Source organism: Somniosus microcephalus, chromosome 4, assembly GCF_052327205.1.
Source record: "Somniosus microcephalus isolate GS21.2 chromosome 4, FLI_Smic_1.0, whole genome shotgun sequence".
NCBI lineage: Eukaryota > Metazoa > Chordata > Chondrichthyes > Squaliformes > Somniosidae > Somniosus > Somniosus microcephalus.
In genome coordinates, this window is record NC_140990.1 from 73,428,269 (window position 1) to 73,454,216 (window position 25,948).

The 25,948-nt window shown below is 47.8% G+C and overlaps 1 protein-coding gene across 1 annotated transcript; it reads right to left on the reverse strand.

Moving 5' to 3' along the window:
- Positions 1-9,037: 9,037 nt before the first annotated feature.
- Positions 9,038-24,863, reverse strand: LOC147119223 (uncharacterized). The gene is made up of 3 exons (XM_085984050.1): positions 24,847-24,863; positions 21,345-22,111; positions 9,038-12,142 (listed from the first exon to the last, which is right to left on the reverse strand). The coding sequence occupies exons 1-2, from the start codon at positions 24,861-24,863 to the stop codon at positions 21,718-21,720; spliced, it is 411 nt and encodes a 136-aa protein (XP_085840176.1). The 3' UTR covers positions 9,038-12,142; positions 21,345-21,717.
- Positions 24,864-25,948: the final 1,085 nt, after the last annotated feature.

Sequence of the window (25,948 nt, forward strand, 5' to 3'; positions counted from 1 at the left end):
GAAGAAAAGCAAGAAAAAGAAAAAGCTGTGGTTTCACCAGCTAGCCGAGCTGGTGGCAGGTACTGCAATAATCCTTCCTGGGTGTCGGGCTGGGGCTCCAGCGGCTGGCTCTGCAGCGAGGCCAAGCAGCGAAGGCAGAGGCAAACAGTAACAAATGGGGAGGGAGCACTCGGGATACGGCCGGCGCTGCAAGCAGGTCGGCGTTCAGACCTAGCAGAGAGAGTTCGGTGGGAACGAGTCTCCACCTGTAAATAAATAAAAAAATTTAAAAAAACGCGAAAACAGCGTTGTCATCGGCAGCAGCGGCGGGGAAGCGCAGGAAGCACCATATCTTTTCTGCAGAAAAGAAAGCAAAGCGCGGGAAGCGCCATTTTTTTTGCAGGATGCCTAAGGCTGACAATATTGATGCTTTTGATAACAATATGGAGGATTGGACCACATATGTGGAAAGAGTGGAGGTATATTGCAACGCAAATGGAATAGAAAATGATAAAAAAGCATCAGTACTTCTAAATCTAATAGGCGCAAAGACTTACGGGCTGTTGCGAAACTTAATCACTCCAGCCAAACCAAAGGACAAGAATTTTAAAGAAATTGTTGATACCCTACAGGAGCATTTAAACCCAACACCGCTGCTGATAGCGGAACGATTCAAATTCTTCAAGAGGAATCAACACAAGAATGAAAGTAACGCTGATTACCTCACCGAATTAAGAAAGCTATCAAAGCACTGCCAATTCGGGGCAGGACTAGCAGATTATCTTCGAGACAAATTCGTCTGCGGTCTCCTAAGTGAAGGAACACAGAAAAGGCTGCTTTCTGAGAAAGATTTAACACTGGACAAGGCTTTCAGTATGGCTGTATCATACGAAGCAGCCGCTTGAGGAGCTGCAGAGATGCAACAAAAGACACAGGACTTCGGCACCCATGAAATGACACAGGGTTTCGAGAGATGTTATCGCTACGGCAGATCCACCCATGACCAGAGGGACTGCTGGTTCAAGGACAAAGCATGCAGGCAATGTGGGAAGATCGGACACATTGCATGGGTATGCCGATCTCGACAAAAAAAATCCACGGACAGGAAAAAAAAAATCAATAAAGAAAAGTACAGAAAGGTACAAATGATGACGGACAGTAGCTCCGAAGACCAGAAGAGCGATAGCGACTCCGAAAACAAGAGTCTAAGCTGTCTCAAATTACATAATGTAATTGCCAAAGAAGATTACCAGACCATTTGGGTTACCCTCACGATAGCAGGGTCCCCAGTTAAAATGGAGCTAGATTCGGGATCAGCTCTGACCGTCATAAATCGATGGGATTACGAGTGGCTATTTCCGCATATACCTTTAAAAGACACATCCATTATCTTGAAAACATATACGGGGCAGAAACTATACCCCAAAGGAAAAATAAGGGTGCCTGTTGTATACAATGGCAAGGAAATACAAAAGTTGTATTTATACGTTCTACAAGATGGTGGTCCACCGCTGTTGGGACGTGAATGGATCAGGAAAATACGTTTAGACTGGCACTCCATTCAGGCACTGACGGTGACCAGTAAGGAAAAAAATGATGATGACGTCATACCTGAACGATTAAAAGACATCTTCGCCAACACCAAAGAAGTGTTTCAAGAGAAACTAGGAACCTTGAAAGGCATCACCGCCTCAATAAAAGTGGAAGATGCGGCAATTCCCAAGTTTTTTAAGGCAAGACCGGTGCCAAACGCAATTCGTCCAGCAGTCGAGGCAGAGCTGGAGGATTTGGAAAAGGCAGGCGTATTATCCAAAATAGATTGGAGCGAGTGGGCAACACCCATCGTCCCAGTCATGAAGAAAACGTTGAATAATGATAAATCTGAAGAACAGAGAAAAATTCGCATCTGTGGAGACTTCAAGGTGACTGTAAAGCCGGTCCTTCACACGGTACAGTATCCTCTTCCGAGGATAGAAGATATTTTCGCCTCACTATCCGGAGGGAAACGTTTCACCAAAATTGACTTGGCACAGGCATATCTACAGATGGAGGTTGAAGAGGCCTCTAAAAAGTATCTCACGATAAATACACACAAAGGACTGTACCAGTACAATCGACTGGTTTTCGGAGTGGCATCCGCTCCAGCTATCTGGCAAAGAGCTATGGAGCAAGTCCTCCAAGGGATTCCGGGGACTCAATGCTACCTAGACGACATCCTTGTAACAGGAGAAAACAACAACGAGCACCTTGCCAATTTGGAGCAGGTACTCACTAGGCTGAGAGAACGGGGCCTACGAGCAAATCGCCCCAAGTGCGAATTTTTCCAGAATCAAATATCATATTGTGGCCACATAATTAACAAGGAAGGGTTGCATAAGTCACCTGAAAAAATTGAAGCGGTCATAAAAGCCCCAGCACCTGAAAATGTTTCACAATTAAGGTCGTTCCTGGGATTAATAAATTACTATCATAAATTTTTACCGAACTTATCAACTCTTCTGCACCCTCTTAATGAACTGCTACAAACAGGAGTAATTTGGAAATGGAGCGAAGACTGTAAACGTGCCTTCCATAAATGCAAAGACTTAATCACGTCCAAAGAAGTTTTGGCTCATTACAACCCATCACTGCCAATCAGACTGGCGTGCGATGCATCCCCTTACGGCGTAGAAGCGGTATTATCGCATAAATTCCCTGATGGCTCGGAACGGCCGGCAGCTTTTGCGTCACGCTCATTGAACTCAGCTGAGCGTAACTATGCCCAAATCGACAGGGAAGCACTCAGCCTGGTATGGGGAGTGAAGAAATTCAACCATTACCTACACGGACAAAAATTTACCTTGTTGACTGACCATCAACCCCTCATCTCCATATTCAACCCTAAAAAGGGTGTTCCCATTATGACAGCGCAAAGGCTACAGAGGTGGTCCCTTTTTGTAGGGGCACAACAATATAACATAGAATACAAAGGATCAAAACAGCATGGGAATGCTGATGGTTTATCGCACCTACCGTTGCCAACGGTAGAAGAGGCACCTACCGTAGACCCAGTGGAGATTTTCCACTCTACCATAGTCGAATGTCTACCAGTAACAAATTCTGCCATTGAAAGGGAAACTAGAAATGACCCGACTCTCTCACGAGTCTACGATTTAACAGTGAAGGGATGGCCAGCACATGGCGAACCACTGTTGCCAGCATTCTCGCAAAGAAGAGAACAGCTGTCAGTGTGCCGAGGAACCTTGATGTGTGGATCCAGAGTGGTGATTCCACCCAAACTCCAGGATAAAGTTCTAAAGGAGCTCCACGAGGGACATCTGGGTGGAGTGAAAATGAAGAAGCTAGCCAGGGCGTTTGTATGGTGGCCAGGTATCGATGGAGACATCGAAGAAATGACCAAGAGCTGCCTAGGATGCCAGAAGGTCCAAAACGCTCCACCACAAGCCCCTCTACATCCATGGGAGTGGCCCTCATCTCCATGGCAAAGGGTACACATCGACTTTGCTGGTCCATTTATGGACTCAATGTTCTTAATCGCAGTTGATGCACACTCCAAGTGGCCGGAGGTAATAAAGATGTCCTCCACCACCACGGAAAAAACCATCACAGTATTAAGGACCATATTTGCCAGGAATGGGCTGCCTGAACAGATCTGTTCTGATAATGGACCGCAATTTGTGTCCGAAGAATTCAGGAAGTTCTTAAAAAACAATGGGGTTAAGCACTACACGTCCGCCCCATACCATCCCGCCACCAATGGATTGGCTGAAAGGTTTGTCCAGACCTTCAAGAAGGCCATAAAGGCCATGGGTAATGAAGACATAAAACTTCAGCATAAGGTGGAAAACTTCTTGTTTGCATACAGGAATGCAACATATATGGTTACAAACCAAACTCCCGCCATGATTTTCTTCAATAGAAGCCTAAGATGCCGGCTGGATTTGATCAAGCCAAACATCAGAAGGGACGTGGAGAACCGACAATTTCAAGGCATGAATGAAAGGCCAACTAGAACCTTCCAGATAGGTCAACAAGTTTTGGCCCGGGACTACCGTACCGAGAAATGGCAGCCTGGAACTATCTGCACACGACTAGGACCGCTGATGTATACCGTGGACATTGGAGAAAGCATAATAAGGCGCCATGCTGACCAAATCATAGAGTCATCCAAAAAGGGACAACCTACACCACAACTCTATATGCCTAATGATGAAGTAGAGATACCCATAGTATCTACCTCCGATCCGGTGATACTGGAACCCGATGAACCCGACACTGACATTCCAGCCGAATCAGCCTTGCCAAAAGAACCTACTACACCACCAGAATCTACTACACCACCGAGGCGTTATCCGGACCGAGTCAGGAAGCCTCCAGAGATACTGACTTATAATTGATTAACTGCAGCAATGTGTAGATTATTTTTCTTGTAACATGTAATTAATGATTACTTAAAATATTATGTACTTGTTGGCTAAAAGGGGAGGAATTGTAGTGTATGTGCCTTTAAGAGCCCCCTGTGTACTGTAATGCCGGTAATGGCCACTCGGGCTATATAAGACTGCATATTGTGTTGTATCAGTTAGTTCCCCTCCAGACTTTGTTCAGTAAACACCTGTGAAACCAACTCCTGTCTTCAGTGTCTCTATTAACACACGGGCACAACAGGACTGTACATGGGGATTCTAACCCTGGGACTGTACATGGTGATTCTAACCCTGAGACTGTACATGGGGATTCTAACCCTGGGACTGTACATGGGGATTCTAACCCTGGGACTGTACATGGGGATTCTAACCCTGGGATTGCACATGGGGATTCTAACCCTGGGACTGTACACATGGGGATTCTAACCCTGGGTCTGTACATGGGGATTCCAGCCCTGGGACTGTACATGGGGATTCTAACCCTGGGACTGTACATGGGGATTCTAACCCTGGGACTGTACATGGGGATTCTAACCCTGGGACTGTACATGGGGATTCTAACCCTGGGACTGTACATGGGGATTCTAACCCTGGGACTGTACATGGGGATTCTAACCCTGGGACTGTACATGGGGATTCTAACCCTGGGACTGTACATGGGGATTCTAACCCTGGGACTGTATATGGGGATTCTAACCCTGGGACTGTACATGGGGATTCTAACCCTGGGACGGTAGATGGGGATTCTAACCCTGGGACTGTACATGGGGATTCTGACCCTGGGACTGTACATAGGGATTCTAACCCTGGGACTGTACATGGGGATTCTAACACTGGGACTGTACATGGGGATTCTAACCCTGGGACTGTACATGGGGATTCTAACCCTGGTACTGTTCATGGGGATTCTAACCCTGGGACTGTACACGGGGATTCTAACCCGGGGACTGTACACGCGGATTCTAACCCTGGGACTGTACATGGGGATTCTAAACCTGGGACTGTACATGGGGATTCTAACCCTGGGACTGTACATGGGGATTCTAACCCTGGGACAGTACATGGGGATTCCCACCCTGGGACTGTACATGGGGTTTCTAACCCTGGGACTGTACATGGGGATTCTAACCCTGGGACTGTACATGGGGATTCTAACCCTGGGACTGTACATGGGGATTCTAACCCTTTAGACTGTACATGGGAATTCCAACCCTGGGACTGTACATGGGGATTCTAACCCTGGGACTGTACATGGGGATTCCAACCCTGGGACTGTACATGAGGATTCTAACCCTGGGACTGTATATGGGGATTCTAACCCTGGGACTGTACATGGGGATTCCAACCCTGGGAATGTACATGGGGATTCTAACCCTGGGACTGTACATGGGGATTCTAACCCTGGGACTGTACATGGGGATTCTAACCCTGGGACTTTACATGGGGATTCTAACCCTGGGACTGTACATGGGGATTCTAACCCTGGGACTGTACATGGGGATTCTAACCCTGGGACAGTACATGGGGATTCTAACACTGGGACAGTACATGGGGATTCTAACCCTGGGACTATACATGGGGATTCTAACACTGGGACTGTACATGGGGATTCTAACCCTGGGACTGTACATGGGGATTCTAACACTGGGACTGTACATGGGGATTCTAACACTGGGACTGTACATGGGGATGCTAACCCTGGGACTGTACATGGGGATTCTAACACTGGGACTGTACATGGGGATTCTAACCCTGCGACTCTACATGGGGATTCTAACCCTGGGACTGTACCTGGGGGTTCTAATCGTGGGACTGTACATGGGGATTCCAACCCTGGGACTGTACATGGGGATTCTAACCCTGGGACTGTACATGGGGATTCTAACCCTGGGACTGTACATGGGGTTTCTAACCCTGGGACTGTACACGGGGATTCTAACCCTGGGACTGTACATGGGGAATCTAACCCTGGGACTGTACATGGGAATTCCAACCCTGGGACTGTACCTGGGGGTTCTAACCGTGGGACTGTACATGGGGATTCCAACCCTGGGACGGTACATGGGGATTCTAACCCTGGGACTGTACATGGGGATTCTAACCCTGGGACTGTACATGGGGTTTCTAACCCTGGGACTGTACATGGGGATTCTAACCCTGGGACTGTACATGGGGATTCTAACCCTGGGACTGTACATGTGGATTCTAACCCTGGGCATGTACATGGGGATTCCAACGCTGGGACTGTACATGGGGATTCTAACCCTGGGACTGTACATGGGGATTCTAACCCTGGGACTGTACATGGGGATTCCAACCCTGGGAATGTACATGGGGATTCTAACACTGGGACTGTACATGGGGATTCTAACCCTGGGACTGTACATGGGGATTCCAACCCTGGGAATGTACATGGGGATTCTAACACTGGGACTGTACATGGGGATTCTAACCCTGGGACTGTACATGGGGACTCTAACCCTGGGACTGTACATGGGGTTTCTAACCCTGGGACTGTACATGGGGATTCTAACACTGGGACTGTACATCGGGGTTTCTAACCCTGGGACTGTACATGGGGTTTCTAACCCTGGGACTGTACATGGGGATTCTAACACTGGGACTGTACATGGGGATTCTAACCCTGGGACTGTACATGGGGATTCTAACCCTGGGACTGTACATGGGGATTCTAACCCTGGGACTGTACATGGGGATTCTAACCCTGGGACTGTGCACAGGTATTCTAAACCTGTGTCTCCTCCAATACAATTCTTTGGGATTTAAACGGTAAAGTCGCAAGAGGCTTCAGGAGGGGTGGTGAGAAACTCCCTGTGTGCAGAGTGAGAATAAATTCAATGAGTCAATGATTGTCTCTCCTGGTCACTGGGACCCTGAAGCCCCGCCCACTCTCTGTTCCTGTACCAAGGTGGTGGGCAATTATACAACAGACATTTGCTCTGCAGATAAAGAAGGACCTGTGGCCTGTTTACAGGAATTCCCTGTTTTATTGATGCGTGTGTGTTAGTCCCAGGAAATCTAAAAATACACGACTGGGAACATCCACAGGGGTGCGATCCTGACATTTACTCTGGGATCACTCCCACTGCGGAACTCCAGCACTGACCCTGCTGAAGGTTGTAAACTCAGGGAGTGGGGCCTCCAGGAGTGGACGGTAAGAAAGCTGGGTTTCGGTATCCTGACAAATATATGGCGAGAGCCAGAGGAATCCTCACTGAGGAACCGTCTGGGGTTTTACCGGCCAGCGTAGGTCTAGGGGTGAAAGATGCCTGACTCCCTGAACTGTTTTACACTGAACCCAGGTCGGGTCGAGGTGAGTTCAGTTTATTAAACCTCAGTCTGCTTCCCCTCAAGCTGCTGAGTGAGTGAATCAACACTTTCTTCACAAATCACCAGAAAGCCAGGCCACAAGTCACAGCCTCAACTCTGTTTATTGGTTACAACTCTCAACTTCTAGTTACATTTGGACACAGGGATGCTTTACAGACCAGTATAAATGTAATCAGAGTCACCCAGCAGTTATACAGTGAAGAGTATCTTAACAAAACAAGCAGCAAAGGTTACCCAGGCTATTCAGTGAATCGCTGTCAATCAACACTAATGGATGCTGAGTATTAATTACAACAGGGACCAGAGTCGGTGGTTATAAATTGGTGAGATTACTTTAATAATAATTCCTTTGATAGCTGACACGTTAACAGCTTTGAACAGCCCGTTTATCAAATAGCTCAAGTCTACGTGTGATTACCAACATTCAGTGTTTACATAACCTCCTCCTCTAGTTGTAGAACAGACTTTCTCCTGTCAGTATAGAGCGAGAGGATTGGGCCGTGACCTGTTTGCAGGCGCGATGCTCTATTCACACATCGAAGGTGAGAGAGATGCTGCAGGCCACGTGCTATGTCCAGTAGGGGTTATTCACATCAGAAACAACCGCCAACTGTCAGAATAAGAACATAAGAACATAAGAAGTAGGAGCAGGAGTAGGCCATACGGCCCCTCGGGCCTGCTCCGCCATTCAATAGGATCATGGCTGATCCGAATCTAGACTCACGTCCACTTCCCTGCCCTCTCCCCGTAACCCCTAATTCCCTTATCTGCTAGGAAACTGTCTATCTCCATTTTAAATTTATTTAATGTTGCAGCTTCCACAGCTCTCTGAGGTAGCAAATTCCATAGATTTACTACCCTCTGAGTGAAGAAGTTTCTCCTCATCTCAGTTTTGAAAGCGCAGCCCCTTATTCTTAGATTATGCCCCCTAGTTCTAGTCTCACCCATCAGTGGAAACATCCTCACCGCATCCACCCGATCAAGCCCCCTCACAATCTTATATGTTTCGATAAGATCGTCTCTCATTCTTCTGAACTCCAATGAGTAGAGTCCCAACCTACTCAACCTTTCCTCATACGTCAACCCCCTCATCTCCGGAATCAACCGAGTGAACCTTCTCTGAACCGCCTCGAGAGCAAGTACAGGTAGACTACCTTTTATCCGAACTTGCGAAAACCGAAACCCTCTAAAATCCGAAGGTTTTTTCATTCAGCGTAAGTTGTGCGCACGACCCCGACCCCCGCCGCCGAACCTGATTCCCGCCGACCCCCCACCGCCGACCCCCACCCCCGACAAATTTCCCAGTCTTATAAAATACCTTCCGAAATCCGAAATTTTCCGAAAACCGAAACACGGCTGGTCCCGAGGTTTTCGGATAAAGGATAGTCTACCTGTATATCTTTTCTTAAATATGGAAACCAAAACTGCACGCAGTATTGCAGGTGTGGCCTCACCAATACCCTGTATAACTGCAGCAAGACTTCCCTGTTTTTATACTCCATCCCCCTTGCAATAAAAGCTAATATTCCATTGGCCTTCCTGATCACCTGCTGCACCTGCATACTAACTTTTTGTGTTTCATGCACCAGGACCCCCAGATCCCTTTGTACTGTAGCACTTTGCAGTTTCTCTCCATTTAGATAATAACTTGCTCTTTGATTTTTTCTGCCAAAGTGCATAACCTCACACTTTCCAACATTATATTGCATCTGCCAAATCTCTGCCCACTCACTTAGCCTGTCTATGTCCTTTTGCAGGTTTTTTATGTCCTCCTCACTCATTGCTTTCCCTCCCATCTTTGTATCGTCGGCAAACTTGGATATGTTGCACTCGGTCCCTTCCTCCAAATCGTTAATATAGACTGTAAAGAGTTGGGGTCCCAGCACTGACCCCTGCGGAACACCACTAGTTACTGATTGCCAGCCCGAGAATGAACCATTTATCCCAACTCTTTGTTTTCTGTTAGATAGCCAATCTTCCACCCATGCCAGTATATTACCCCCAATCCCGTGATTTCTTATCTTGATCAGTAATCTTTTGTGTGGAACCTTGTCAAATGCCTTTTGGAAGTCCAAATACACTACATCCACTGGTTCCCCTTTATCCACCCTGTATGTTACATCCTCAAAGAATTCGAGCAAATTTGTCAAACATGACTTCCCCTTCATAAAACCATGCTGACTCTGTCCTATTAAATTATGTTTATCCAAATGCTCTGTTACTGTTTCCTTAATAATGGACTCCAACATTTTGCCAACCACAGATGTTAGGCTAACTGGTTTATAGTTTCCAGCTTTTTGTCTACTTCCCTTCTGTTACATTAGCAGTTTTCCAATCTGCCGGGACCTTTCCTGAGTCCAGGGAGTTCTGGAAAATAATCACCAATGCATCCACAATCCCTACCGCCACTTCTCTCAAGACCCTAGGATGTAGGCCATCAGGTCCGGGGGATTTATCTGCCTTAAGTCCCATTATTTTACTCAGTACCATCTCCTTAGTGATTTTAATCGTCTTTAGCTCCTCCCCCCCCATTGCCCCCTGTTTGTCCAGTGTTGGGATATTTTTAGTGTCCTCTACTGTAAGGACTGATACAAAATATTTGTTCAGCGTCTTTGCCATCTCCATGTTCCCCACCACTAGTTTCCCGGTCCCATCCTCTAAGGGACCAACGTTCACTTTAGCCACCCTTTTTCTTTTTATATAGCTGTAGAAACTCTTGCTATCTGTTTTTATATTTTTTGCAAGTTTACTTTCATAATCTATCTTCCCTTTCTTAATTAATCTTTTAGTTATTCTTTGCTGGCTTTTAAATGCTTCCCAATCTTCTATCCTCCCACTAGATTTGGCTACTTTATATGCCCTTGTTTTCAGTCGGATACTATCCTTTATTACTTTACTAAGCCACGGATGGCTGTCTTTTCTTTTACTCCCCTTTTTCCTCAGTGGAATATATTTATCTTGAAAGATGTGAAATATCTCCTTGAATGTAGACCACTGCTCTTGTACCGTCTTACACTTTAATCTGTTTTCCCAGTCCACTTTAGTCAATTCTACTCTCATACCTTCATAGTCTCCTTTATTTAAGCTCAGTATGCTGGTTTGAGATCCAACTCTCTCACCCTCAAACTGAATTTGGAATTCAACCATATTATGGTCACTCATTCCAAGGGGATCCTTTACTAGGACATTTTTTATTAATCCTGTTTCATTACACAGGACCAGATCTAAGATTGCCTACCCCCTGGTTGGTTCAGTTACATACTGCTCAAGGAACCCGTCCCTAATACACTCAATGAACTCTTCCTCAAGGCTGCCATGCCCAATTTGATTAGTCCAGTCAATATGAAAGTTAAAATCCCCCATGATTATAGCTGTTCCCTTATTACAAGCCCCAACTATTTCCTGATTTATACTCCGACCAACAGAGTTGCAACTGTTAGGAGGCCTATAGACTACGCCCACTAGTGACTTTTTCCCCTTCTTATTCCTTATCTCCACCCAAACTATTTCACTATCCTGATCCTTTGACCCAATATCATTTCTGACTATTGCAGTGATTCCATCCTTGATTAACATAGCAATCCCACCTCCCTTTCCTTCCTGTCTGTCCTTCCTAATTGTCAAATACCCTTGTATGTTTAGTTCCCAGTCGTGATTATCTTGCAGCCATGTTTCCGTAATGGCCACCAGATCATACCCATGTGCAGTTATTTGTACCGTCAACTCGTCAATTTTGTTACGAATGCTGCGTGCATTCAGATAAAGAACTTTCAAATATGTTTTCTGACAACATGGTTCAGTCCTGGATGTGATTAATAGCAACAATAACAGCAGAATCCACCCCCTGCAGTCACTTGTGAACTCGCTGGTGACTCAGCAGGTGGGATGGCCGAGTGAATCCCTTCCCACACACGGATCAGGTGAACGGCCTCTCCCCAGTGTGACTGCGTCGATGAGTTTCCAGTGCAGATGGGGAACTGAATCCCTTCCCACAGTCCCCACATTTCCACTGTTTCTCCATGGTGTGGGTGTCCTTGTGTCTCTCCAGGTTGGATGATCGGTTGAAGCCTCGTCCACACACAGAACACGTGTGCGGTTTCTCCCTGCTGTGAATGGTGCGATGTTTTTTCAGGCTGTGTAACTGGTTAAATCTCTTTCCACAGTCAGTGCATTGGAACACTCTCACTCGGGTGTGTGTGTCTCGCTGCTTTTCCAGTCACACTGATGTTTGAAATCTTTTCCCACAGACAGAACAGACAAACATTTCTCCTTCCACATTCAAAGACCGATGATATTCAGGTCCTGATGAATTAAGTGACTCTGTCAGAACTTGTTGTGATGTTTGGTTTGAGTTTCCTGTCTGTAAATCCTCCCCTTCTAATACCCTGTAAAAGGAGTTTACAAAAGTCATCACTGTAAGTACAGGCTAGAAATTCAGAACAGACAATTCTAGTTTCTATGGAACATTCTTTCCTCTCTTGTTCCCTAAATCATGTGGTCCAATCAAACTAACAGAAACCAAAATAAGCAACAAAGTCCCTCCAAAAACAAAGGGAACCTTCCGAAATAAACCAGAATGTTGTTCCCAGTATCTGAGAGACTCTCTGTACCCTGAGGTGCCCACCGGTCGAGGAAGGTATCAAGTGAACCAGTGGACACCGCCTGCTCCCTCTCCAGAGCCACCTGGGCACGGAGAAGACTGCAGAACAACAACTTGTATTTATATTGCGCCTTTGCCATAGTAAAATGTCCCAAGGTGCTTCACAGGAGTGTTAGAAATCAAAATTTGACACAGAGCCAGATAATAGGGCAGATGACCAAAATTAGGGCATCTGCCCATATTAGGGCAGATGACCAAAAGCTTGGTCAAAGAGGCAGGTTTTCAGGGGTGTCTTAAAAGAGGAAAGAGAGGTAGAGAGGCAGAGAGGTTTAGGGAAGGAATTCCAGAGCTTAGGGCCCTGGCAGCTGAAGGCACGGCTGCCAATGGTGGAGCCATTATAATCAGGGATGCTCAAGAGGGCAGAATTAGAGGAGCGCAGATATCTCAGGGGGTTGTGGGGCTAGAGGAGGTTACAGAGATAGGGAGGGGCGAGACCATGGAGGGATTTGAAAACAAGGATGAGAATTTTAAAATTGAGGCGCTGCTTAACCGGGAGCCAATGTAGGCCAGCGAGCACAGGGTTGATGGGCGACCGGGACTTGGTGCAAGTTAGGACACGGGCAGCCGAGTTTTGGATGACCTCAAGTTTACGTAGGGTGGAATGTGGGAGGCCAGCCAGGAGTGCATTGGAATAGTCAAGTCTCGAGGTAACAAAGGCATGGATGAGGGGTTCAGCATCGGATGAGCTGAGGCAGGGGTGGAGTCGGGCGATGTTACAGAGGTGCCAATAGGCCATCTTAGTGATGGTGCGGAAATGTGGTCAGCTCTCATCTTGGAATCAAATACGACACCAAGGTTGTGAACAGTCTGGTTCAGCCTCAGACAGTTGTCAGGGAGAGGGATGGAGTCGGTAGCTAGGGAACGGAGTTTGTGACGGGGATTGAAGACAATGGCTTCGGTCTTCCCAATATTTAGTTGGAGGAAATTTCTGCTCATCCAGAACTGGATTCCGGACAAGCAGTCTGACAATTTAGAGACAGCAGAGGGGTTGAGTGAGGTGGTGGTGAGATAGAGCTGGCTGTCATAAGAACATAAGAATTCGGAGCTGGAGTGGGCCATACGGCCCTTCGAACCTGCTCCCCCATTCAGTAAGATCATGGCTGATCTTCGACCTCAACCCTACTTTCCCGCCCGATCCCCATAAGCCTTGATTCCCCTAGAGTCCAAAAATCTATCTGTCTCAGCCTTGAATATACTCAACGACTCAGCATTCACAGCCCTTTGGGGTAGAGAATTCCAAAAATTCACAACCCTCTGAGTGAAGAAATTCCTCCTCATTGCAGTAGTTAGCGTACATGTGGAAACTGACGCTGTGTTTTCAGATGATGTCGCTGAGGGCCAGCAGGTAGATGAGAAATAGGAGGGGGACAAGGATAGTTCCTTAGGAGACACTAGAGGTAACAGTGCTGGAGCAGGAAGAGAAGCCATGGCAGGAAATTCTTTGGCTACGACTGAGTAGATAAGAATGGAACCAGGCGACTGCAGTCCCACCGGGTTGGACGATGGTGGAGAGGTGTTGAGGAGGATGGTGTGGTCAACCGTGTCAAAGGTTGCAGATAGGTCAAGAAGGGATAGTTTCCCTTTGCCACAGTCACATAGGATGTCATTTATGACTTTAATAAGAGCTGTTTCGGTACTGTGACAGGGCAGAAACCTGATTGGAGGGATTCAAACATGGATTTCCAGAAAAGGTGGACACGGATTTGGGAGGTGACAAAACGTTAACAGATTGGAGGTTGGAGATGGGACGGTAGTTTGCAAGGACGGAGGGGAGGGGTCAAGGCTTATTTTTTTGAGGGAGAGAGGCAGGTAGCCAGAGCGACCCCCCCAATGGGCCCCGCCCATCCTGGACCTACAAATTGCTGTTTTCACCAGGCCCCAAGAGCAGGTCCAGGAGAAGATCCTCCGACTTACCCACCCCCCTCTGCACCGGGCGGGCAAAGATTAGGAGCGTGGGGCTAAAGTGCAACCAAGAGTTGAGGAGCAGCCCCTTCAGGTAACTATACAGGGGCTGCAAACTCTCTCACCGAATATATACAAGGCCCGTGGACTCCTCTAGGCCGCAAACATCACATGCGGCCTGGGAGTGGGTGAAGGTGATTAAAAACCTGTTGCCCAGGATGCTCCATCTCCCGGGCACTGGGACCTGGTTGGGAACAGAGACCCTGAAGCCCCGCCCACTCTCTGTTCCTGGCCAAGATGGCCGCGCATGCACCGTGACCCCACCCTGTCCAAGATGGCGGCCAGTGACCCCGCTGACCCGGGCGGCCGGGCCCGTCACCGTGGGGCAAACACGGGGCCTGTGGGCTCTTATTTGGGGCCTGAGGCCTACACCCGGTGTTTATGAAGCTTCCCAGCCCACCCGCGGGTCCAATTCCTCCCCGAGCCCACAGCCTCCTACCGCCTCCCGGAACCGTCTCTTCCGCATCAGACCATCGAGAACACTCGCACTGCGCATGCTCAGAACACAGCCCGGTCCCGCGCCTGCGCACTGGGCTCCTGCAGTCATTGATAGAGCACATTCTGCTGCGCGGGGGCTCCTGAGTAGACACTCGCCATTGAAAGACCCAATTGTTGATCAGAATTTTTTTTGTCAACCCATGGAGGTTGGGGCCGGATGGGAAATCAATAAAAGTAATAAATATTTTTTTTTCTTAAAACAGTTCCCGAACCCTGCAGTATGCACAATCTGCAAGATGTCCAAAATCAGACCCCAACACCCCTTCCACTTCGCCCGGCACCTTCCCGTGCAAGCACAGGAGATGCAACACCTACCCTTATATCTCCCCACTTCCCACTGTCCAGGGACCCAAAGGCCCCTTCCAGGTGAAACAGCGATTTACTTGTACTTCTTGCAATCTAGTATACTGTATTCGCTGCTCACGATGCGGTCTCCTCTACACTGGGGAGACCAAATGCAGATTGGGTGACCACCCTGCAGAACACCTCCGTTCAGTCCGTAAGGGTGACCCCGAGCTTCCGGTGGCCTGTCACTTTAATTCACCGCTCCACTCCCACTCTGACCTCACCATCTCCGGCCTCTTGCATTGTTCCACTGAAGCTCAGCGTAAATTCAAGGAACAGCACCTCTTTCGATTAGGCACTTTACAGCCTTCTACACTCAATATAGAGTTCAACAATTTCAGATCATAACCTCGGCCCCTATCCTGTATATATTTTTTATCCACACCTTTTGTTTGTGCCTTTTGTTCTTCTCTCCCACATGGCAGCTGTCTTTCATTCTGCCAGCGCAATTCACACTTCATCTAGAGCCATCCTTTGTTTCTTAACCTGTCCCATTACCATCCCCTCTTGCCTTGAATATCTCTTAATGTCTCTTTAATTCTCCTGCCTTCCATCCTATCACAGACCTTCCCTTTTGTTCTTTCATCCCTCCCCCCTTTCCCAGCCTCTACACTTGCTTAAAAATCTGTTCCATTTCCTGCTTTTTTCCAGTTCTGACGTAAGGTCATCGACCTGAAACGTTAACTCTGTTTCTCTCTTCACAGATGCTGCCTGACCTGCTGAGTATTTCCAGCATTTTCTGTTTTTATACCAAAATCAGGCCGTTTGGATTCAAGGGCCAGTGAGCAGAATGGATGGAAATTCCGGTACAAAACAGAAATCAGCGGGTAGTAGTTACGGGAAGTTTCTTGGACTGGCAGAAAGTGAAAAGTGGTGTCATGCAGGGATCTGTGCTAGGACCACTTTTCTTCACCATCATTTGGATCAGAAAATGGATGTACATAGGAACAGGAGGCCATTGAGTCCATCTAGCTTGTTTCACCATTCAGTTAGATCTTGGGTGATCTGTACCTTATCTCCATCTACTTGACTTGGTTCAGTCACCCTTACTACTCTTACCTGACCAAAATCTATCAATCGCAATGGGATGTTGTCGCAATTTGCAGATGACACCAAATCGGGTGGTATATAGCCAATAATATGGAGGAGTGCACCAAAATACAGGAAGACATAAGCAGCCTTACAGACTGGGCAGATAAATGGGAACTTAAATTCAATATAGTGAAATGTGAAGCGTTATTTTTGGTAGGAGGAATACGGAGGCCAGCCATTGCTTATCATAGTATCATAGAAATTTACGACACAGAAGGAGGCCATTGGGCCCATCGTGTCTGCGCAGGCGACAAAGAGCTAAACCGTCTAATCCCACTGTCCAGCTCTTGGTCCATAGTCCTGTAGGTTACGGCACTTCAAGTGCATATCCAAGTACTTTTTAAATGCGATGCAGGGTTTCTGCCTCTACCACCCGTTCAGGCAGAGTTCCAGACCCCCACCACCCTCTGGGTGAAAAAGTTCTCAACTCCCCTCTAATCCTTCTACCAATTACTTTAAGTCTATGCCCCCTGGTTATTGACCCTTCTGCTAAGGGGAATAGGCCCTTCCTATCCACTCTATCTAGGCCCCTCATAATTTTATACACCTCAATTAAGTCTCCCCTCAGCCTCCTCCATTCCAAAGAAAACAACCCCAGCCTATCCAATCTTTCCTCATAGCTAAAATTCCCCAGTCCTGGCAACATCCTCGTAAATCTCCTCTGTACCCTCTCTAGTGAAATCACATCTTTCCTGTAATGTGGTGACCATTGCTTGTTTAGATGTGAAGTGGCCGAAGAGCCCAAACACAAACAGGAACTGTGCGATACCATCACCCCAGTGCTTGTATAAACAGTCGTGCCGACAGATGATGCAGAAAGTGAAAGTCATTGTTGCTGAACTTCCTTTGAGGCTAAGCTCGTAAACTGGCTCAACCTGGGCGGGTGGGGCACAACGCTCTACAGAGCAGGTTTAATTCCTGATTTATGCCAAGCTAGCTGACCTCAGTCAGGACAAAAGTTGGATGCTGCAACTGATCTACCAGCGCTCCTGGACTAGGGAGGGAAGCATTAGCCAGCGTTCCTGCTCCTGATTGATATCCGGTGACTCCTGCCGGAAAGTGCGAGAATGACAAGATTAGATACAACAGTGATGCCCCAGCAGTGAATAGCATGCCAACACTCCCGGTCTAGGCTTAAGACACGAGGGATGGCAATCTGGTCAAGGTACCAATGGGCTTCCGGCACCCATGAAACATGGAGAGGGTAGAAAATTGCCAACTTACAGAAGTGGCGGCTGCAATTTAATCTTTTTAAGGCAGAGGTAGATAGATTCTTGATAAGCAAGGGGGTGAAAGGTTATCGGGGGTAGGTGGGACTGTGGCGTAATCAGATCAGCCATGATAAGAAGTTAGATGGGGTAGAGGAACTAAGAGATCTGGGAATACAGTCACCTAAATGACTACATTAGCAACACAAGTTGATAAGGCCATAAAGAGTGCAAAGAATGTACTGGAATTAATTTCCAGAATAGAATAAAAAAGCAGGGAGGTAATGTTAACTTTATATGGATCCTGTGTTTGACCACAGTTGGAACACTGCATGTAGTTTTGGTCTACATACAGGTACACTATCCCTTATCCGAAAGCCTTGGGACCAGCTGAGTTTTGGTTTTTGGAATTTTTCAGATTTCAGAAGTTATTGTTATAAGACTGGGAAATTTGTATTTAATATAAATTTTAAAAGTTCAGGCTACCTCTTGCGACTGTTCCGTGTCTCATTCCCCTTCCTGCTTCTCTGGAAAGCCGGATATCGGCTGACTCCGACTAAGCTGGCCCGCAAATCAGGTCGGGTGGGGGGGGAGAAAAGAATATCAGACGGGCCGCGGTTCAGGTCGGGGTCGGGGTGGTCCGGGGGGGGGTCGGGGTCGGGGGGGGGGGTTCCGGGGGGGGTGGGATGGCGGGGGGGGGTCCGGGGGGGAGAAAAGAATATCGGACGGGCCACTGGTCGGGTCGGGTGCGGGGGGGTAGAAAAGAATATCGGACGGGCCACTGGTCGGGTCGGGTGCGGGGGGGTAGAAAAGAATATCGGACGAGCCGCGGTTCGGGTCGGGTCAGGAGAAAAGAATATCGGACGGGTCGGGGGCCGGGTGGGAGGGGGGAGAAAAGAATATCGGACGGGTCGCGGTTCGGGTCGGGTCGGGGGGAGAAAAGAATATCGGATGGGTCGCGGTTCGGGTCAGGTTGGGGGGTGAAAAGAATATCGGACGGGTCGGGGGCCGGGTGGGAGGGGGGCGAAAAGAATATCGGACGAGCTGCGGTTCGGGTCGGGTCAGGAGAAAAGAATATCGGACGGGTCGGGGGCCGGGTCAGGTTGGGGGGAGAAAAGAATATCGGACGGGCCGGGTCGGGTGGGAGGGGGGAGAAAAGAATATCGGACGGGTCGCGGTTCGGGTCGGGTCGGGGGGAGAAAAGAATATCGGACGGGCCGCTGCAGCTATCGGACGGGCCGCTGTATTGTTGGGTTCACTCTCCCGGTACCTCCTTCACACTGCCCGGCTCGGCCTGCAATCTCCTACCCAGGAGGGAACTCTGTGACCCTCTGCCCTGCTCAGCGTAAGTCGTGCGCCACTCTGGTCATGTCGTGCGCACGACTTACGCTGAACGAAAAAACTTTCGGTTTTTAGAGGTTTTCGGAAGTTCGGATAAAGGATAGTCTACCTGTACTACAAAAATGTGATTGAAGCACTGGAGAAGGCGCAGGAAAGATTTACAAGGATGTCGCCAGAATTAGGAGGATGCAACTATCAAGCAAGATTGAGCAGCCTGTGGCTCTCTTCCCTGGAAAAGAGAAGACTGACAGGAGACATAATATCGCTCGTTAAAGTTATGGAGGGGTTGGACAGCATGGATAAGGAGAAACTGTTTCCACTTATAGGTGAGTCAGAATAAGGGTCAGCAATTTAAGATAATAATTAATTGTTGAAATAAAGTATTTAGGAGGAATTTTGTCACACACCGTGTAGTGAGAACTCGCTACCATGTGGATAGCAATGATGCATTTAAGGGGAGGCTTGATCCATCCATGAGGGAGAAGGCAATAGAGGGATATGGGAGCAGGATGGGAAGAGGAAATTAGAGTGGGAGGAGGCTCGTGTAGAGTATAAACGCTGGCACAGACCAGTTGGGCCGAATGGTCTGTTCTGGTACAGTAATCCGGTGCAGCAGGGGTGAATTAATACTCATGAGGCCCCCATCACACATTCAGTTCCCTAGACATTAACTCCATCTCCCTCCATTGCACTGTCTGCGGCTGAACCAGTTTGTTCGCAACCTCGGCGTTCTATTTGACCCTGAGCTGAGCATCCGATCACATATCCACTCCATCACTAAGATCACCTCCTCCCACCTCCATAATATTGCCCATCTCTGCCCTTGCCTCAGCCTTTCTGCTGCTGAAAGCTTCACCCAAGCCGTTGTTACCTCCAGACTAGACTGTTACAATGCTCACCTGACCGGCCTTCCATCTTCCACCCTTTGTAAACTTCAGCTCATCCAAAACGCTTCTGCCCGTATCTTAACTCACACCAACTTCTACTCATGCAGCACCCCTGTGCTCACTGATCTACACTGGCATTTTTTCACCACTTTCCAATTTAAAAAAACCTTATTGCCAGCTTATTGAACCCTTTAACAGCCTCTCAAGTCGGACTCATAAACAATGAGGCCTCGTAAGTTTTCCTCAGAATGACAGGCCTGAACTGGAGTCAGAAAACACAGTTAGAAAACATTTAGCAATTAAACCAGACTGGGCTGGCCAGAGGTAGGAGTTAGTAAAGGAATAGTGGCGGCCAGCGTACTTCGCACGGTGGCTGAGGACCCGGACACTCAGGCTTCTGTTTAATTTATTGATTCATTTTGTTTATTGCCCCTCCGGCCCCAATCTCAACGAAATTACAAAAAAAAGTTCCCCTCACCAATTGGGGCTTTCAATGATGGGGTGTTTACCCAGAAAGAGTTGGAATAAATGGGTCTTTTTCCGAATGGCAGGCAGTGACTAGTGGGGTACCGCAGGGATCGGTCCTAGGACCCCAGCTATTCACAATATATATTAATGATCTAGACGAGGGAACTAGATGTAATATCTCCAAGTTTGCAGATGACACAAAGCTGGGTGGGCGTGTGTGCTGTGAGGAGGAGGCAGAGAAACTCCAGGATGATTTGGACAGGTTGGGTGATTGGGCAGATGCATGGCAGATGCAGTATAATGTGGATAAATGCGAGGTTATCCACTTTGGTGGCAAAAACAAGAAGGCAGATTATTATCTGAACAGCAATAGATTGGGAGAAGGGGAAGTGCAAAGAGACCTGGGTGTCCTTGTGCACCAGTCGCTGAAGGTAAGCATGCAGGTGCAGCAGGCGGTTAAGAAGGCAAATTGTATGTTGGCCTTCGTAGCGAGAGGGTTCGAGTACAGGAACAAAGATGTCTTGCTGCAGTTGTACAGGGCCTTGGTGAGACCACATCTTGAGTATTGTGTGCAGTTTTGGTCGCCTTATCTGAGGAAGGATGTTCTTGCTATGGAGGGAGTGCAGCGAAGATTCACCAGGCTGATACCTGGGATGGCAGGAATGACGTATGAGGAGAGATTGGGTCGATTGGGCTTATACTCGCTGGAGTTTAGAAGAATGAGAGGTGATCTCATTGAAACTTATAAAATTCTAACAGGACTGGACAGACTAGATGCAGGATGTTCCCGATGGCGAGGGAGTCCAGAACCAGGGGTCACAGTCTAAGGATAAAGGGTAAGCCATTTAGGACAGAGATGAGGAGGAATTTCTTCACCCAGAGAGTGGTGAACCTGTGGAATTCTCTACCACAGAAGGCAGTTGAGGCCAATTCAAAATATATTCAAGAAGGAGTTAGATATATTTCTGAAGGCTAAAGGGATCATAGAAACATGGAAGATAGGAGCAGGAGTAGGCCATTCGGCCCCTCGAGCCTGCTCCACCATTCAATGAGATCATGGCTGATCGTCCAAATTCAGTACCCTGTCTCTGCCTTCTCCCCATATCCCTTGATCCCTTTAGCTTACCTTCAGCGACTGGTGCACAAGGACACCCAGGCCTCGGTAAGATGAATTAGTGAATCCCTTCCCACACATAGGTAAATGGCCTCTCCCCAGTGTGAATACGCCGGTGTCTCAGCAGGTTGCAGGTCTGAATGAATCCCTTCCCACACTCGGAGCAGGTGAACGGCCTCTCCCCGGTGTGAATGCATTGGTGATTAAGCAGATCCCTTTTGCTTTTAAAGCTCTTCTCACAGTCAGAACATTTAATTGGTCGCTTACCAGTGTGAACAAGTTGATGTGCAGCGAGATGGGATGACTGAGTGAATCTCTTCCCACACATGGTGCAGGTGAACAGCTTCTCCGCGGTGTGAACAGACTGGTGTGTCCGCAGGTTGGATCAATTTGTGAATCTGTTCCCACACACGGAGCAGGTGAACGGCCTCTTCCCGGTGTGAGTGCGTTGGTGTTGCATCAGATGCTTTCTGTTTTTAAAGCTCTTCTCACAGTCAGAACATTTAAACGGTCTCTTATTAGAGTGAACAAGTTGGTGTGCAGTAAGGCTGGAGGAGTTAGTGAATCCCTTTCCACACACGGAGCACGTGAACGGCCTCTCCCCAGTGTGAACGCCCTGGTGTTTAATCAGTTCCTCAGAGCTTTTAAGGCAGTTCCCACAGTCAGAACATTTAAACAGACTCTCGTCAGTGTGAACTCGCTGGTGTTTTGGAAGGTTATTTGATTTAGTGAATCCCTTCCCACACACAGAGCAGGTGAACAGCCTCTCCCCAGTGTGACTGCGTCAATGAATTTCCAGCTGGGATGGGTAATTGAATCCCTTCCCACAGTCCCCACATTTCCACGGTTTCTCCATGACGCGGGTGTCCTTGTGTCTCTCCAGGTTGGACGATCAGTTGAAGCCTCGTCCACACACAGAACACGTGTACGGTTTCTCCCCGCTGTGAATGGTGCGATGTTTTTCAGGCTGTGTAACTGGTGAAAGCTCTTTCCACAGTCAGTGCACTGGAACACTCTCACTCGGGTGTGTGTGTCTCGGTGCTTTTCCAGTCACACTGATGTTTGAAATCTTTTCCCACAGACAGAAGAGACAAACATTCCTCCTTCCACATTCAAAGGCCGATGATATTCAGGTCCTGATGAATCGAGTGACTCTGTCAGATCTTGACATGATGTTTGGTTTGAGTTTCCTGTCTGTAAATCTTCCCCTTCTAATACCCTGTAAAAGGAGTTTACAAAAGTCATCACTAAGTACAGGATAGAAATTCAGAACAGACAATTCTGGTTTATATGGAACATTCTTTCCTCTCTTGTTCCCCCAAAGCTGTAAATCCCCATCCCTCACACTCTCCCTCCTCCCTGTGATGAAATCCAAACCCATCGCACCATCTCCAAATTTATTCCTCTGCTCCCAGTTTTCTTCTGCCCCCGAAGGTGCTGACTCTGGCTGGGTTCAGTTCTACACTCACTGGTTCCCCTCCCTCTCCTCCCCTGAAGGTGCTGACTCTGGCTGGGTTCAGTTCTACACTCACTGGTTCCCCTCCCTCTCCCTCTCCTCCCCTGAAGGTGCTGACTCTGGCTGGGTTCAGTTCTACACTCACTGGTTCCCCTCTCCCTCTCCTGCCCTGAAGGTGCTGACTCTGGCTGGGTTTAGTTCTACACTCACTGGTTCCCCTCCCTCTCCTGCCCTGAAGGTGCTGACTCTGGCTGGGTTCAGTTCTACACTCACTGGTTCCCCTCTCTCTCCTCCCCTGTAAGTGCTGACTCTGGCTGGGTTCAGTTCTACACTCACTGGTTCTGCACCTTATGAACTGCTTCGGGCACTTTATTAAACACACACACAGCAGAAGCACATTAATCTGATGGGAGATCACGGACACACGAGCAGGCAGCAGTGTGGAAACTCCCGAGAGTCCGGCCCCTCTCCAGCCAGTATTTACAGGAGCTGCAACACAGAAGTGTCTCATTAAAGTCACTGATATATTTGTTCACATAAACCAACCCCTCAAAATACTGAGTTATTTCTCCTCCATTTACACACACTCCCTGACCAGTCACCATTTCCCCTCCATTTACAGACGCTCCCTGACCAGTCACCATTTCTCCTCCATTTACAGACGCTCCCTGACCAGTCACCATTTCTCCTCCATTTACAGACGCTCCCTGACCAGTCACCATTTCTCCTCCATTTACAGACGCTCCCTGACCAGTCTCCATTTCTCCTCCATTTACAAACACTCCCTGACCAGTCACCATTTCTCCTCCATTTACAGATGCTCCCTGACCAGTCTCCATTTCTCCTCCATTTACAAACACTCCCTGACCAGTCACCATTTCTCCTCCATTTACAGATGCTCCCTGACCAGTCTCCATTTCTCCTCCATTTACAAACACTCCCTGACCAGTCACCATTTCTCCTCCATTTACAGATGCTCCCTGACCAGTCTCCATTTCTCCTCCATTTACAAACACTCCCTGACCAGTCACCATTTCCCCTCCATTTACAGATGCTCCCTGACCAGTCTCCATTTCCCCTCCATTTACAGACGCTCCCTGACCAGTCACCATTTCCCCTCCATTTACAGACGCTCCCTGACCAATCACCATTTCCCCTCCATTTACAGACGCTCCCTGACCAATCACCATTTCTCCTCCATTTACAGACGCTCCCTGACCAATCACCATTTCTCCTCCATTTACAGACGCTCCCTGACCAATCACCATTTCTCCTCCATTTACAGACGATCCCTGACCAGTCCCCATTTCTCTTTCCACAGTCAGTGCACTGGAACACTCTCACTCAGGTGTGTGTGTCTCGGTACTTTTCCAGTCACACTGATGTTTGAAATCTTTTCCCACAGACAGAACAGACAAACATTTCTCCTTCCACATTCAAAGGCCGATGATATTCAGGTCCTGATGAATCGAATGGCTCTGTCAGATCTTGATGTGATGTTTGGTTTGAGTTTCCTGTCTGCAAATCCTCCCCTTCTAACACCCTGTAAAAGGAGTTTACAAATGTCATCACTGTAGATAGCAACATAGTAACAGGAGGAGGCCATTCAGCCCCTCAAGCCTGTTCCGCCATCCTATTAGATCATGGCTGGTCTGTATCTTAACTCCATTTACCCGCCTTGGTTCTGTAACCTTTAGTACTCCTGCTTAACAAAAATTCTAGTACACTCAGTTTTGAAATTTTCAATTGACCCTCAGCCTGGACAGTTTTTTGGGGGAGAGAGTTCCAGATTTCCAATACCCTTTGTGTGAAGATGTGCTTCCTGAAAATCACCCCTGAATGGCTGAGCTCTAGTTGGAAGGTTGTGTCCCCTTGTTGTGGACTCTGCCATCAGAGGAAACCGTTTCTCTCTATCTATCCTTTAATCATCTTAAACACCTCAATTAGATCACCCCTTAATCTTCTATATTCAAGGGAATACAAGCCTAGTCTGTGCAACTTGTCCTCATAGCTTTACATCGAGTTACGTTCAGGGTAGAAATTCTGAACAGACAGTACTCGTTTCCCTGGAACATTCTTTCCTCTCTTGCCCCTCCTAAGCTATAAAACCCTCGTCCCACACACTCTCTCATCGCCTCATCCTCGCTGTTTGAAATCCCGATTTATCGCAGGCTCGGATTTTTCTCCATTTAAGAACATAAGAACACAAGGAATAGGAGCAGGAGTGGGCCATTCGGCCCCTCGAGCCTGCTCCACCATTCAATGAGATCATGGCTGATCTTCTGCCTCAACTCCATTCACCGGCCCTATCGCCATATCCCTTGATGCCCTTACTGGTCAGGAATCTATCGACTTCTGTCGTGAATATACCCAATGACTGAGAACCACAGCCCTCTGGGGTAGAGAATTCCAAAGATTCACCACCCTCTGTGTGAAGAAATTTCTTCTCATCTCAGTCCTGAATGGCCGACCCATTATCCTAAGGCTGTGGCCCCTGGTTCTAGACTCCCCAGCCAAGGGAAACATTCTCCCAGCATCCACGCTATCAAGCCCTGTAATAATTTTGTATGCTTCAATGAGATCCCCTCTCATTCTTCTGAATTCAAGAGACTACAGGCCTAGTTTACTCAATCTCTCCTCATACGACAGTCCCGCCATCCCAGGAATCAATCTCGTGAACCTTCCTTGCACTCCCTCTATGGCAAGTATATCCTTCCTTAGGTAAGGAGACCAAAATTGTGCACAGTACTCCAGGTGTGGTCTCACCAAGGCCCTATACAATTGGAGCAAGACTTATTTACTCCTGTACTCAAATCCTCTTGTAATGAAGGCCAGCATACCATTTGCCTTCCTAATGGCTTGCTGCACCTGCACATTCACTTTCAGTGACTCATGTACAAGGACACCCAGGTCCCTTTGAGCATCTGCATTCCCCAATCTTTCACCATTTAGGAAATACTCTGCCTTTCTGTTTTTTTCTACCACAGTGGATAACTTCACATTTATCCACATTATAATCCATCTGCCATGTTCTCGCCCACTCACTGAGCCTGTCGAGATCCCCTTGAAGGCTCTTCACATCCTCTTCACAACTGACACTGCCACCTAGCTTTGTATCATCAGCAAATTTGGAAATGTTACATTTAGTCCGCTCATCCAA